This window comes from Squalius cephalus, assembly GCF_949319135.1.
Source record: "Squalius cephalus genome assembly, chromosome: 10".
NCBI lineage: Eukaryota > Metazoa > Chordata > Actinopteri > Cypriniformes > Leuciscidae > Squalius > Squalius cephalus.
Genome location: NC_137131.1, coordinates 8043676 through 8058332, shown reverse-complemented (window position 1 = coordinate 8058332; position 14657 = coordinate 8043676). Strand labels below are relative to the sequence as shown.

General features: G+C 37.3%; 1 protein-coding gene across 15 annotated transcripts in view; it reads left to right on the top strand.

Annotated features, from left to right (window-relative positions):
• chl1b (cell adhesion molecule L1-like b) overlaps nucleotides 1-13445 on the top strand; it is an 88051-nt gene extending 74606 nt beyond the window's left edge. For 4 of the 15 annotated variants that reach the window (XM_079882520.1, XM_079882521.1, XM_079882512.1 and 1 more), the window contains 9 exons: nucleotides 386-508; nucleotides 3874-4050; nucleotides 5279-5308; nucleotides 5772-5846; nucleotides 8714-8821; nucleotides 9481-9642; nucleotides 10007-10138; nucleotides 11657-11729; nucleotides 12781-13445. In XM_079882520.1, the coding sequence (XP_079738646.1) occupies nucleotides 386-508; nucleotides 3874-4050; nucleotides 5279-5308; nucleotides 5772-5846; nucleotides 8714-8821; nucleotides 9481-9642; nucleotides 10007-10138; nucleotides 11657-11729; nucleotides 12781-12982 (1082 nt within the window). In that variant the 3' untranslated portion in view covers nucleotides 12983-13445. Of the gene's footprint in view, nucleotides 1-385; nucleotides 509-3873; nucleotides 4051-5278; nucleotides 5309-5771; nucleotides 5847-8713; nucleotides 8822-9480; nucleotides 9643-10006; nucleotides 10139-11656; nucleotides 11730-11842; nucleotides 11900-12780 lie in introns of all 15 variants that reach the window. The other 11 variants (XM_079882516.1, XM_079882514.1, XM_079882517.1 and 8 more) reach the window with 9 other exon arrangements.
• Nucleotides 13446-14657: the final 1212 nt, after the last annotated feature.

Sequence of the window (14657 nt, the reverse complement as noted above, 5' to 3'; positions counted from 1 at the left end):
GCAACTGATACACATTGAAACAATGTCAAAGTCTATATACTTATAATGTACAAATATATACATTATAAGTATATATACAAATATATATATACTTATAATGTCCTTACAATGTCAACAAAAAAAAAAAAATATATATATATATAAATAATTGTAAAAAAAAAAAAAAAAAAAAAAAATAATAATATATATATATATATATATATATATATATATATATTAAACTTTACTTTATTTTTGAACTTTATTTAATAATTTAATTAGGTAATATTAGGCTTTTTTGCCATTATGCATGGCTGTGTAATGACCATTTGTGTGTGAAATGTCCCTTTAAATAATTCAAATAATTTGTCAACTCTGTCAACTTTCTTTCTTCCCCTACTTTCAGTACCTGGTCAAGCAGCTGCTTTCAGTGTTTCAAACGTCCAGAAAGACAAGGTCACCTTGACCTGGTCTCCTCCAGTTGACGCAAATGGAGTCCTAATCGGCTACATCCTCCAATATCAGCTAAGTATGTGAACACTGCATTTCCATTTAGTTCATAACCCTCGCTACATCTTTCTGTTAGGGTTATGTGCATGGGGTTTGAGTAAACAGCTTTCCTAATATGCATTTCTGTCGTGGCCCATGACACAGCAGCATTACTGGTCATTATAGTGATTTTACAGTTAAACCACAAACCACTAGATTTGCACTGATTCAGTTTCATGTCTCTTAAAGGGCCAGACAACAGAATGTAATTTTTTATGGCACAGAGAGCATTAAAAAAGCTACTGCCCCTGTGTCAGCATGTTCCCCATGATGCAGATTCGGATTTGGAAATATAAAATCAGCAAAGTGTTCTTTTATGGTTCACGTCTCATTACTTCAAGTGATGCCCACGTCTCACCACTAGGAGATATTGTTGTGCCACCTACCTTAGGGTTGGCAGCTGCATCTTATATTCAACAGACACTTCAGTATTATGGCTGTATAGGACCTCAATAAGACACAGTTGTATTTGCTAAATGATTTATGGAAAACAATTACTTTGACTTGTTTAAGTTGCCTCACTCAATTTGCTTATTTTTATTATACAGGTCCTGTTATACTGGATTGAATGCACACTAGTGAATTGAACAGCTATTTACTGCATGCCGTTAGAGTATGCTTTTAATTAAGATTTACAGTGAATAAGACCACTGATTATGTAGCGGGTTAACAATGCAGTTCGTATTAATAGTTAAGTGATGCACTATAGGAAAATGGGAAACATTGTGAAGCGTATCTCTAAATAGCAAGAGGTATTTTTCAGGATTCAGGGTGTAGATTTTGATATTCAAAGTTTAATTGTAAGATTAAGCATAATTGTAGCCGACCACATAAAACAAAACCAATCAGAAGTCTCACTAACTGAGGCAAGCATCATTGCAGAAGGTAAAAGCAGCCAAGCCTGGTTAATACTAAGGCCGCTACACTAAGAAATGATTTATAATTAGCTTCTTATTAGTGTTTTTGACTTGTTTCCCACGTAAAATATCTGAAAATCCCTGAAACAAGAAATATGCTTGAAAATATAATTTGCATAGGATACTAAGACTTGTTTTCATAGATTGTATCTTGAATATGTGTATTTATTTCTTAGTGCACTGGCAGATTTATTTACTTTGTTTAACCAGAAAAGTAAAAAATAATTGGAAAAGTATTGTTTCAAGATTTGTATTAGATATTTTAATGGGAAAATTCAACAGAAAACTTGTCTTTCTTTTTTTATACCTACTTAATGTCTACTTTTCAGCAAACCAGTTAAGCTACTGGGTGAATGAGCACAGCTAATTTATATTCAGGAGCAAAGCAAATAAGTTTTAGATTGTGCTATCCCCACTTTTCAGATTGTTTCTACAACTATAGGAAAAATGTTTTTAAAATGAATTTTATTTTTTCAAGAAATAGAAGGTCTGCCCCTTGTCTAGCAAACGTATTTTGTCAGCCGAACCATTTTTGTCAGCCGAACCAGCGCAACTCTGCACTACCTATGTGCTAAGATTGTCTAGACCAAAACGGGTTTCCAAAACGGGTTTGTGAACCCCTTGTCCCTTGTCTGGGCGATCATGGCATGTAGGTAGAGCAGAGCTCATGGGAAAGAAATGTATGACCCGGTATACCATCCTGACACCCTTCATCGCGCTGATCCTACACTGTTCTACATGCATCGTATCACAGTATAACACCAGGCTGGGCACGCACACCGCTCAACACGCAACCAGATCCCAGCAGGAATGATGACGGAGCTGATTATGATGCATACAGTCTGGAAGGCCTCGTCAGCTAATTGTGTTTGATGCTGTGGCTGATCATTGAGGCCAAGTGTCAGGTTGCGTATTTAAAGAAGTAACATTTTCATCAGGAGAGCTTGCTAGAACCATTGTGTTTCCCTTTGAAGTGGACTCATTGAAGTCTCCTTGAAGAAAGTGGCGTGTAAAATGCTGGCGAAAGAGCACACAGCTGTACCCATCGAATGGAAAATAGCAACTGGGATTAAAGAGCCACTGCACAGATGGCCCGCAGCCAGATCCAACTACGCTGAAGTCACACATTGTGAAAACTTGCACATTGTGAATTACTTATGGAGGATTCAGAACTAGTGTTTATTATTATTTATGTTTATTGGGCAGAGAATTATTAGGAGGAAATGGAGAATCACAACATGTTGCAGGGCAGACTCAAACCTGTTTAAGCTGCATAAGAACAATAGCTCAATAACACATGCATAGGAAATTATGTTTTAATCTGTAGGACTCAATTCGGTATCCAAGTCCTGATGGCTACTGTCACACGTACACATTGGTATGTGTGTGCATGATCTCTGAATAGCGCTCGTCCCTTGCTGTGATGCATGTGCGTGAAAGGTCAAATGCAGTTCTTGCCAAGGTTATTAATGCAAAGACAACTGGTTTGTCATGAGTGAATGCAGTTAATAATAATAGTAATAATAAATATTGTGTCTAATATATAAAATCAGACAACAGTACTGCCAAGAAAAATCTATTTATTTATTTATTTATTTGTTTCCTATTGCTGACTGTTTACCAATCATTGCTTGGATTTTTATATGTATTCATATTAAACTTTAATAATAAAGGAGTTTAGCATATCAGTTGCAGTTGAATTGTGTGCAGAAGCTCAGAACTGTTTTTTAAGACAATATTCAAATATTCAATACAACTATTTATTTACTGTATATATTGTGAAATAAAAAAATTAATATGACATCCAATAGCCACAACATGTAGTCCGTGCAATAACACATCCAAACATCATATGTGGCATTGTGATACTTTTGTATCGTACCACAAGACATAGTATTGTGAAAACCTTATTGTCATCCACTACAGAAATGTGGGTATTGTGACAATCCTAGTGCAGGCTGTCAGTCTGTTTCAGTAGAAAAAAAAAAAGAGTTGAATTTGACCTCTGGCTGACTAAACACATCTGACATTTCAATGACATGGCCTTCCTGCTACCAGTCCAGCTGAGCGACCAACCATAACATATGATGAACACATGTCGCTTTGCTGCATATCTTTCTTTCTCGTTTATAATCTGTGTGCATTCTACACTCTAAAAACTGCTGAGTTGTGTTAACCCAATTTTGGGTCAAATATGGACTAAATGGACAAATTGCATTGGTTACATTAAAAATGTAAACCAACGGCTGGGTTTGTCCATTTTTAAATTGAATTTTTAACCCAACGTTGGGTTAGTCCATATTTGACCCAACATTGGGTTAACACAACCCAGCATTTTTTAGAGTGTAATATGTGGAGCTATATGACTTGTTTAGAAATGCACCATGCTTTGCACTGACGGTGTGCTCTGTTTCCTTTTCCTGTTTAGTAAATGACACAGAGGAACTAGGTCCTCTGATGACCCTCAACATCTCTACTGATAGCAATAAGCAGCACCTCCAGGACCTGGAAGCACTGAGCAAATACAAGTTTTACCTACGGTGTTGCACGCGGGTGGGCTGCGGACCAGCTGCCAGTGAGGAGCGCACCACTGTCCCTGAAGCAAGTGAGTACGGGGTAGCAGCTGCTCAGGGGTGGGGTCGTCTCCGGGGAGTCAGCCTGTGGCATTCCAAAGGACAGGGAATCTGACTCTCTGACATGGATGACCAAGTTGCTGTTGTTATGGGCATCGACCCGGCGAATGCAGGGGACATTATTTCGACCTCCCATCTCACCAAGCTTTTCATATGCCCATCTAAGCATTTCTTTATAGCTAAACAATATCATAACAGTGTGCGACTGGGCTGCATTCATCACTGTCTTGGAAGAGCAAGCGCTTATTGATTTGAGGGTAAAAGCTCGCCTGCAAAAAGGAAGAAGAAATAATATGTTGCCTTTGGGGCTGGAAATGTTGGATTGTTATTAGTACAGACATAGAAATAAGTTGGTAATCAACATCCAAAAATATATTAAAAGAAAAAACCACACAAGTGTGAATTTACAGCACATTTATCATGATTAATGGTTCACGGCGACATACATACATCATCGGCAGTTAGCGGATTGTTAATAAAGTGCTGTTTATTTCCGTTTCACTGAGGGTTCATATAGGAAGTTGTATTCAGGGAAGAAATATGATCGAGATGAAAATCCCTAGGCATAATACCAATATTCGGCAGAGTAATTGAAAACAGTCAAGAAAACAAATTACTGCTCTGATGTGAGGAGAGATATCTTTCTGTCAATGGGAAACAACTGCATACAGACTTAAACATGACCAGCATACATCAAGAAAATCGGTTGATTTCAAATACAGATAGTGAAAATCTGTTTAATTAAAGCACAACTGGGTGTATGAGAATTATAATGTCTTATTTTAAAAGTATTTCTGTGTGTTTCCATGGCAATACCATGTTTTTGGCCACAAGCATAGTGAAACCATTGTATTATTTAATAGATCTTGGTTTCCATGCTCAAACCATGGTGTACATGAATATGACATCAATTCCATGGTATTTCCATCTGGTACCATCTCTGCAACATACAAATTAGACTTTCAAAACCCTTTTGTAATACTTTCATATTTCTAGTGTGACATTTAAAAGTATGGCATCATATTTTTATATACTTTTCTTTGTTTCTTGCTATTGCATTTTCGCTTTAATGCTTTGGTAACAGGCACTGCTGTCTTATAAACAAGCTGTCTTATGAGCTAAATTTGCTGTGATCTCAGTGTCTTTCTGTCGTCCTTGCAATATGTCTTTTTCATTGCTTTATTGCTTTTGTTTTGCCAGCTTCAACAGATGTGGCCTCTTTCAACATCAGTATGAAGTATTTTGTTTTCTTTAGCACTAGAAATAGCTAGCACACTAGACTAGAGGATACATTTGTAGCTGTACTGTAGAAATCTATCTTGAAAATGCATGTGTTCATAACGGGATAATCATTTAATTTTCGTGTGCTTTTTTTTTTTTTTTTTTTTTTTTGCCCTGTCCTTGTGTAAGCCTTCCATAGATGTGAGGTCTTCCATAGATGGTTGCTAAATTAGATCAATCTCACTATTAACCTGTCATCTGCTCTATGTTGGTAGATTAAACTAATTGATTTATTCCATTTAATCCAGTTCAATCCAATCAAAATATTCCTTGCATAATACTATGGTTCAGCTAACACAGACTATTTTTATTTTGCATTGAGCTTCTTCCTATTTAGTACATCACAGGCCTAACTCTCTCGTAGAAACATCACATCCGTTCAAACCATTTAAAATACTGTCTTTTTTTCCAGGAAAATCCGGCTCACGATTTCCTCCAAGAAAAACCACTGTTTCCCCTGTGGCTAATGCTACTCTTTCTTCTATAGGTACTAAACCACACAACAGCAAGCCTGAAAGAACAAATGAGGAACAAATTGGGCTTTTTTTATGCCGACGGTCTCTACAAATATTCAGTTTTGTAATAATGGAAACACATTTGTTCAAAGGTTTGGGGTCTTTAAGATTTTTTTAAAAATGTTTTTGAAAGAAGTCTCATACAGTATGATCACCAAAGCTGCATTTCTTTTATATACAGTAAAAACAGGAGTATTGTGAAATATTATAACAATAAAAATGATACCATTTTCAACTAAAAGCTGAAAGTTTTTGAAATCGAAACCATTATCGTCTCTGTGTAAACTAGCCTAAACTCAAAAAAATGCTGGGTTGTTTTAACCCAAATGTGGGTCAAATAAGGACAAAACATTGGGTTACATTTACTTAAATAAAAATTTCAACCCAACGGTTGGGTTAGTCCATATTTGACCCAAATTTGGGTTAAAACAACCCTGCATTTATTAGAGTGTACATAAACACAAATTTGTGAAAACGGTGACATGGACATGCGTTTTACATTTTAAGTCTATAGGTGCGTAGTGTTTCTTTACGAAGTGACGTCGCCAACTACTGGCCTGGCATACTGTACATAATACAGCGTTTTTAGTCGTTTTCATGGATACGTGTAGCCTGGGTTTCCCCATACTGCCTTGCTCGCAGCGCGATTTTATTCACGCTGCTAGGCAGTCTGGACACCATGGACCAAATTTTCCCCTGAAAAAGGGAACCAATCACAGAACGGGGAGGGAGCAGCAAGACGATGACGACACCGAAGCAGTTTGTTTATATCTATGGATCCAACATGGCATCAGACTCGACGTTACCTTCTACCCTCATGTTTATCTTGCACAAACGGTAATATTCGCTAAACGCCATCGTGTACAAATAAATCTTTGACCCATCGCCATCGTCTTTTTCCTCGTCGAATTTCTGTCACTCTACATACGTCATCTGGTATAATTGAAGCAATTGGCTATGAGCTACTACAGGCGCATTTGATAGACATTCATAGCGCCCAATAAACGGCTCTGGGCATTCGTAAACCACGCCTCAAATACGAGAAAATGAACACGTGGTTCCCAGACCAAGTATCAAATGAGACTTGGTCTGACGTTAGCCAGGCTAGGATGCGTGTGAAATTTTTCAACAACTCAAGGGAAAAATATTTTTATCAATGTTGAAAAACAGTGTTCTTTGATGAATAGTAAGTTCACAAGAACATCATTTATTTGAAAAATATGTTTTTTGTAGCAATGTCTTTACTGTCTCTTTTGATTAATGTAATGCTTGCTGAATAATTGTATTTTGTTCAAAAAAAAAAATGTACTGACCCCCAACAATAGTGTACTGTATAGTCGAAGTGTCGAGGTCTGATTTATCGGGGTTTGTCGGGGGGCTGAGGAACAGTGCTGATGTTGCACAGAAGTGTCTGCTAAGTGGATAAGAGGAAGCCGTTTAAATTCAGCACCACAAAAGTGGCTTTCGGGAGCAGCCTTGCAGGGCACGTGTGGCGCGAGCTTTCCTCCCTCCCGCTGTGGCGGCAGATGCGGTCTGACAAACCTCCAGCTAGCTTGCTCAATATTTATGGCGCCATTTCTGTGTCAAGCAAAGGTGTGTCACACCGCACCGATGATTAGCGCAATTTCTACAATAACAGGGTGGATGGAAGCCCATCACGATAAGAGGATGTCATTTGAGCATGCGGCGATGGGCAGGATAGACATGGTCCTTCGGTGCAGATGGATTCCTGAAAAGAGCCTGAGAATAAATGTGTTCCATTTGCATGTTTTGCCCAAAGGGGAAGGCGTTAGGTGATTGAGATGTGTGGTAATGAGTTTTGACAGCAGACAACAGTCTGCCTAATTGCTACACCTGAAGGTGATGAAAACACAAGTTATCTGTGATTGATATAGCTCCGGTGGCATGTGCCGTGTAGGTAGCAATTGTCCAAGTCCAATACTTTTGGCTTCCTGAATAGAAACAGTTCAGATGTTTCTGCAGCTCTCAGAACTCGGTGACTGCATAATTATTACTCAGCGACACTGTCTAGAATTATCTCTCATAATTTCATCTTATTTCACCCAGTGTAACGAGCACATCATTATTTCAGGCCGTTAATTAGTCATTTAATTACAGAAGACTCGCAGCTATGTTTCTGATGGAAATTAAACCACACTCCATTCCACCATCTGAAGATCCGCCATTTGTTTGTGACATCCCATCACGTTAATTTCCTCATGCCATGTCCTATCCAGCCGTGACTCCCGGGTTTCCAGCGACAAGTAATTAGTCTGACCACAATGAAAGTAAAAGTCGCTCTGCGACGTAACAAAGTCCCAGCCAATATAAAAAACATTTCATGTTTAATGCTGCGTTCACATGACAAAATTACAGTAATTACGAGAGTAGTAGAAAACATTCTCTTGTTTGTCAAACTGGTAATTACTTGAATTTTGTATGATCACTCCAACTTTACTTACTTCACTGGTGATGTCATTCACTACTAAAATGAATGTATTTAAAAGTTTGTGAAAAAAAAACTTTACATACAATAAATAGCTTTCATCATTTGTATCTTTATAGCATCACGTCTGGTTAGGACAATGTTACTGTGATACTGTTTACATTTTCAGTTCACTGCGACTTGACAGTGCATCCCATATTTAGAAATATGGCAATGCTAATAAGCAGCATTTCATTAAAGTAATGTCTGGCAAAGTTAATACATTACAGTGAATATAACAAAAATAAAGAAGTCACTCTTTCTCCTTTCTCCCAAGTCTAACAATATCCAACAAGCAACCCTTCTTTGTGTCATTTACAGTACTAACCCTCTGTCATTTCTCTCTTCTCTCAGCTTTGTTGAATATTAGCACCTCAGTTAGTCACAACTTTGCAAATATCAGCTGGATTCCTGGCACAGAACAGACGGAGTCAGAGTTATATGTTGCCTTTATGAACAACCGTAAGCCTTTCTTACTGTTCTTCACCCTAGTTTTTGTAAATAATACCTCTTAGTTCAGTAGTATTTCTCACTCTTTTCTAAATTCTCCATATAACAGTTTTTGGTTTAGTCAAAGTAAATTCAGTCACAAAAAAAAGTTCATTAGTGATTTGTGTAGCCTTTAGATTATTGGCATAGATTTATAAGTAGATGTATAGATTTTAGTGCTGTCAAATTGATTATTCATCATTTACCGCATGCATCTTACAAAAAAGTTTGTTTATATAACATATGTGCATGTATACATATATATGTGTGTGTGTATGTGTGTATATACACACACAAATATATTATAAAAAAAAAAAAAATTATGTTAGATGTTAGATTTGACAGCACTAATAGATTTATATATTCATATTTGCAATAATATCGATCATTTATATTATATATGAAAATATATATTATAATTATTAGGGCTGTCAATTGATGCCAGTTACTGATTTTGATCAAATTAACATCTACCTGTAGGTTAAATTTTCAATTGCGTTTTTTAAAGAATTATTGTACCCAAATTAACATATTAATTTGGAAGCCCTAATAATTGTTTACTGTTTTGTCTATACATAGGCAGTAGATATTTGTAGCATACTAACACCACTTCACCTATGCACGTCTTGTAGGTGAAGGTAACTGGAAGATATCCGATGCGCTAAACTCTTCTAAGACTTTCCACATCATTGAAGGGCTCGAACCTGGGACTGAATACACAGTGCGTCTTATGACTAAAAGCTGGGTTGATAATTCTAGTATTTTTGAAGACGTTATCAAGACCAGGGCCAAAGGTGAGGAGAAAATAGTCTCCGACATGACAGAAATGCAAACCAAAATCGTCTTTTGTCTCTTCCTTTCTCATCTCATCGAGAGTGCAAGCAACATCCTGTGATAAAATTATCATGAGTGGTGTATGCCATGTCCATCCCAGAGCATGTGTTCTGTGGACTTGATAAAAGTAATTATGCTTTATCAGCCTCTTCCATTGATCAATTAGACATGCAGTCTGGCAGTTTAATATTAATATCAGCACATTCCCATTCTAGAGTTTGCCTGGTGTCTCTCATTTAGTCTCAGATGTTCTCAACATTCAGTGAAGTGTCCTCAGTAAATATCAAATTATGGGTTGGTAAGTGAATGTTTTGTCTCTCACAGGTCTGGCCAGTATTCATGGCGGCATCTCCAACCAGGGATGGTTCATCGGGCTCATGTGCGCCATAGCTCTGCTCACTCTCACGGTGCTCATAGCCTGCTTTGTGAACCGAAACAAAGGCGGAAAGTACTCAGGTATTCTCCCACACAATGAAACTAATCAGTTGCTGTAGAATATTGCACAGTTTTTTTGTGAATGTGAACAGAATCTTTTAAAAAGCTGTCAGATAACACAAGAAAACCCTAACAAATGTCTAAACTCGCTGGAGGATTTTCTTTTAAGAATGAAAAAGCCAAAAGGTTTACAAAACCTTTTTAAAAAACTTTTATGTTTAGAAAATGTTGCACATTTTTGTGGGGGGCTGCAAATTGGGCTCGATTCAAGGTGCTATAGCCAATACCATTGTTGTATTCGAATTGGATCTCTTAAACCACTGTAACCAAACAGCATGAGTCAAATCTGTTAATTTACATGTGTTAATTTGAATGTGCAGATGTGCTTGCTGATGACGTATAAAAATCCTAAATTACCTATATGCTATATTTTCTATTTATTTATTTGTTCAGAATTTAAAAAACTATATATATTTATTAAATGCATATTGATTATTAAGTGACTATGAGCTTTTGTAAAATGTTCAATTTACCTTTGATTAATTACTATATACTAATTTTCAAATGTATCATTCCTATTTTGCACCCGACGCACAGAGGACTTTTCCCTCCACAGACGCACGTCGGTTAACTAAGAAATACACTTGCGCTCCCGGGGGCGGTTCAGCGCAAAGAGGAGGCGTGTTCTGGTGCAAACGTTCCCTCATGCTATTTTGCAGGTTTAGAAAACAATTCCGCCACTAACCGAAAAAAAAATAGTTTAAAGTCAGTGGCGCGTTGCGCATGTTATTCATATGCTATTTTAAGGGCGCATGCTTGGCCATAATCAATGTAGAGTGTGCACAACGCGCATACACTTTCTCTCATCTACACACAGACGCAGCAGTTTTCATTTTTGCAAATCATACATTATTACGATAGATAGATAGATAGATAGATAGATAGATAGATAGATAGATAGATAGATAGATAGATAGATAGATAGATAGATAGATAGATAGATAGATAGATAGATAGATAGTTTATTATAAAAGCATACATCAAGCTTACACATTTACCCAAATTATCATGCGCCCGTTTAACCGAAGTTAATTTGGGTGTGTTTCTCCATCCACAACGTCCCTGACGAGAACGTCGGTCTCCTCGGCTGTGAACTGCTCCTCGCGTGCGCCTGGCAAATACCGTTATAATAGGAATGCGCTATAGAACAAGCGTGCCTGCTCTTAAAGGGAATGTGAGATGTCGCTCTGATTGGTTTATTTCACGTTACGCCCAAACCACACCTATGAATAATGAAGCTACTTCAGACTAACCCATTTTAGATTTGCGTCGGGCGCAAGAGTAATTTATCCCGCCGGTATAATAGCGACAGCGCCCAAGACCCGCCCACAAAGTTACTTGCGTTTTGCGCTTGATACTTGCGTTTCAGACGTTAAAATAGGGCCCAATATATCTTATTAACATATTGTGTGTTAATAGAAATATTAACAATGTTTGTTAGTCTCTCTAAATTAAGGATGCTCTCTTGTGTTTATTCAGTGAAAGAGAAAGAAGACCTGCACCCTGATTTGGAGTCCCAGGGTATAAATGATGATACCTTCTGTGAATACAGGTATTTCAAACCACCACCAGGATTTACTACTTACAGCTCACATAGTGGCAGAATGACGGCAACCTCTGACACTGTTTCCTTGTAATTTGTGCATTTTTTCTTTGGTTTGAAAGCCAGCACCAAACCAGCCTGAGCTCTGGACGTGCAGCAAGCTAAAGTAACCACCACACGTATGTGCTAAACAATAACAACAAAACCAATGTTGTTCACACATCAATGCCATTGATGTGTTCCTGTTTCACGTGGTGCTTTGTGAGTAGCTAGTACACATGTAGCACGTTAGAAACAATGGCTTCGCTGTAAATGTGAAAATTAGCTTGTACTGAGATCGAGCGAACAAAAGATTGCCCGCCCAATCTGGTTTAGTTGAAAGACACGTATCTTCGGGCCAGCAATAAATGCGTTTCTTGTTTCATTAATCATTTGGTGATGCAATTTAAAACAATCTCTTCGAGAACAGTGTTTGTAGTGACAATTGTAAATCTGAAATATTTTGAGCAGATCATTCAAGATGTTTAGGATAAATGAGGTTGAACTCTATTTGAAACACTAGGCTTGTTTTATACAGACATCCAACTGTGTGAATGCATGAGCTTCACAGTTTGAGTGAAGTTAATGCATGCCTAAACTCACCCATCCTCACACAAGTTTTAATATTTCTATCATATTAGTCCTTTTAAACAGTATAGTTTTAATAGAATGCACATACAGTACATGTATGAACTGTCTATTTCATATGAACTACTTTGATGACTTTTTTGAATCATTTTGGAGATTGACAGTCATGGTCACTATTAAGTTTATAGAAAGAGTTCTATAAAAAATCTTTTTTAGCATTCCATAGAAAAAGAAGAGAAAAGAAACCAAATGGGTTTGGAATGATGTGTGAGTACGGACATAATGACGGAATATGATTTGTGTGAACGTGAACCCATGCATTATGTAGCTCCTCAAAATCTAGTAGAAGAAGGTATTGGATGAGCATTAGACCAACTAAATTTAACAAGGACAAAAACAGCCGAACTCAGTTATATTTCCTTGTCTTACACAGCGATAATGATGAGAAACCACTGAAAAGCAGCCAGCATTCGTTGAATGGTGACTTGAAAGGGGGAGACAGTGGAGACAGCATGGTGGAATACGGCGACGAGGACACGCACTTCAACGAGGACGGCTCTTTTATCGGAGAATACTCCGGACGCAAGGAGAGGGTCTCCATGGAAATCAAGGGAAACAATCAGAGCACAGCGTAATGGACCACGGACAATTTATTTGTTGGACAAGCTCTCACAAAAGGTCAGTCAAAAGGAAGAGGAAGGAAAAAGGCACAGCATAACGGCACCCGAAGGACTTTTTTAAAATTAATGTGTTATTGTCAAACTCTCAGTCATACTCACATAATTTTACAAGGCTTAGTTTGTTTTGCGTGCTGTAACTGATCAATCATGCCAGTTGTGTATACTTTTGTGGGGTGTTTTTGTATTAAATCTTTGCAAATCATTGGTGACCATGGAGCTGCCAGAAGGTTTGCTTTTTTTATGTAAATGCAACCTCTGTAAGAAGATAAACACTGTTTTTGCTTTCTTTGTGTCATCATGTAGCCAAGTTTTATGTCAGGGTATGAACTTATTATTTTTATTTCGAGACAAATATTATTGATATTTTATATTTCAGATACTGTATACTGTGCATTCATTAAATGTGGGTTATTATGTGTATGAAGGAGTTGTTGCTTAAATAATCATGATTTCCAAAAAGTGTAAGGCAACATAAGGGTTGACTCACAATTAGTCTCACATGCTTTATTGAACTTTTTTGCATTGAACTGATTATAATTAACGGTTCAGGCTATACTAACAAGCTGCATAGCCACATTCAGTACCACATAAACCCTACAGTCTCGTAGAGTCTGCTGCTGTTAACCTGCTAGCCATATTTCAGTATATTATCAAATAAGCTCATACTCAATGTTCATACGTTTAAAAAGAAAAACGCCTCTTTTGCCTTAGAATGACCTTGATGTTCTGGTATGACGTAACAAATCACATTATCATTGAATTCCGTGATACAGGGTTGAAATTCCAAAATTCCGCATTGGCATTAAATCCAATGAAATTGAAGTTTTATTCATAAACGAGCAATTCAGAAACACCATAATATCTTCAGAAAACACAGTTGTGTTCATGTTTATGTATGTTTTTTGGAATGTCTCCACATCGAGTCAAACCCAGATTCTGTACAATGTTTCTGTAAATTCTGTTTGCATGTTTAAGGATGTTGAATGAGGTTTGTGTGCAGATTTGACATTAAATTGTATCATTTTTTCTTCATCCTGGGTTTGCTGAATGCAGCATCGTGGCTTTTTTGCTTTTTGAACCTTCAATGCTGATTAATGCCTAAATGCACACATCCTATTGTGGTGTATTTATGAACGTGCAGGAAACATTTGACACAGCTTTCATTTTCGAGGCCCATTGCTGGATGCAGGTAAAAGCTGACTGATGATAACAAGGACTTTAAAAAACACTGGAGTTAACACTGCAAAAAGTATTGGATACTGTAGGCAGAGTCTGTAAAAAGATATATCGTGAGTAAAGATCTATAAAATAGTACATCTGTCTGAGAGCTACGCACCATAGATTCCGCTATATTCCTGGAATATGGTTGTATCAAGCATATCAGACATTGTGCTCAATAAGCTTTCATCCCAGAGGAAATCTATGTATTTTGCTGTAAGAACACGGATGCTCTCTGTCAGGGAAATAACCTCAGTGAAAGTGCTGGAGCAGTTGGAAATGAGACAATAAGAATAAGAATGAAAGGGTCAGCCACTCTAAAAGAAAAAGCGTTATGATGTGTTGAGCATATACAGATACGGCATCTCGCAGCAACACGGACATATCAATAATGCAACATTTTTACTGAGTG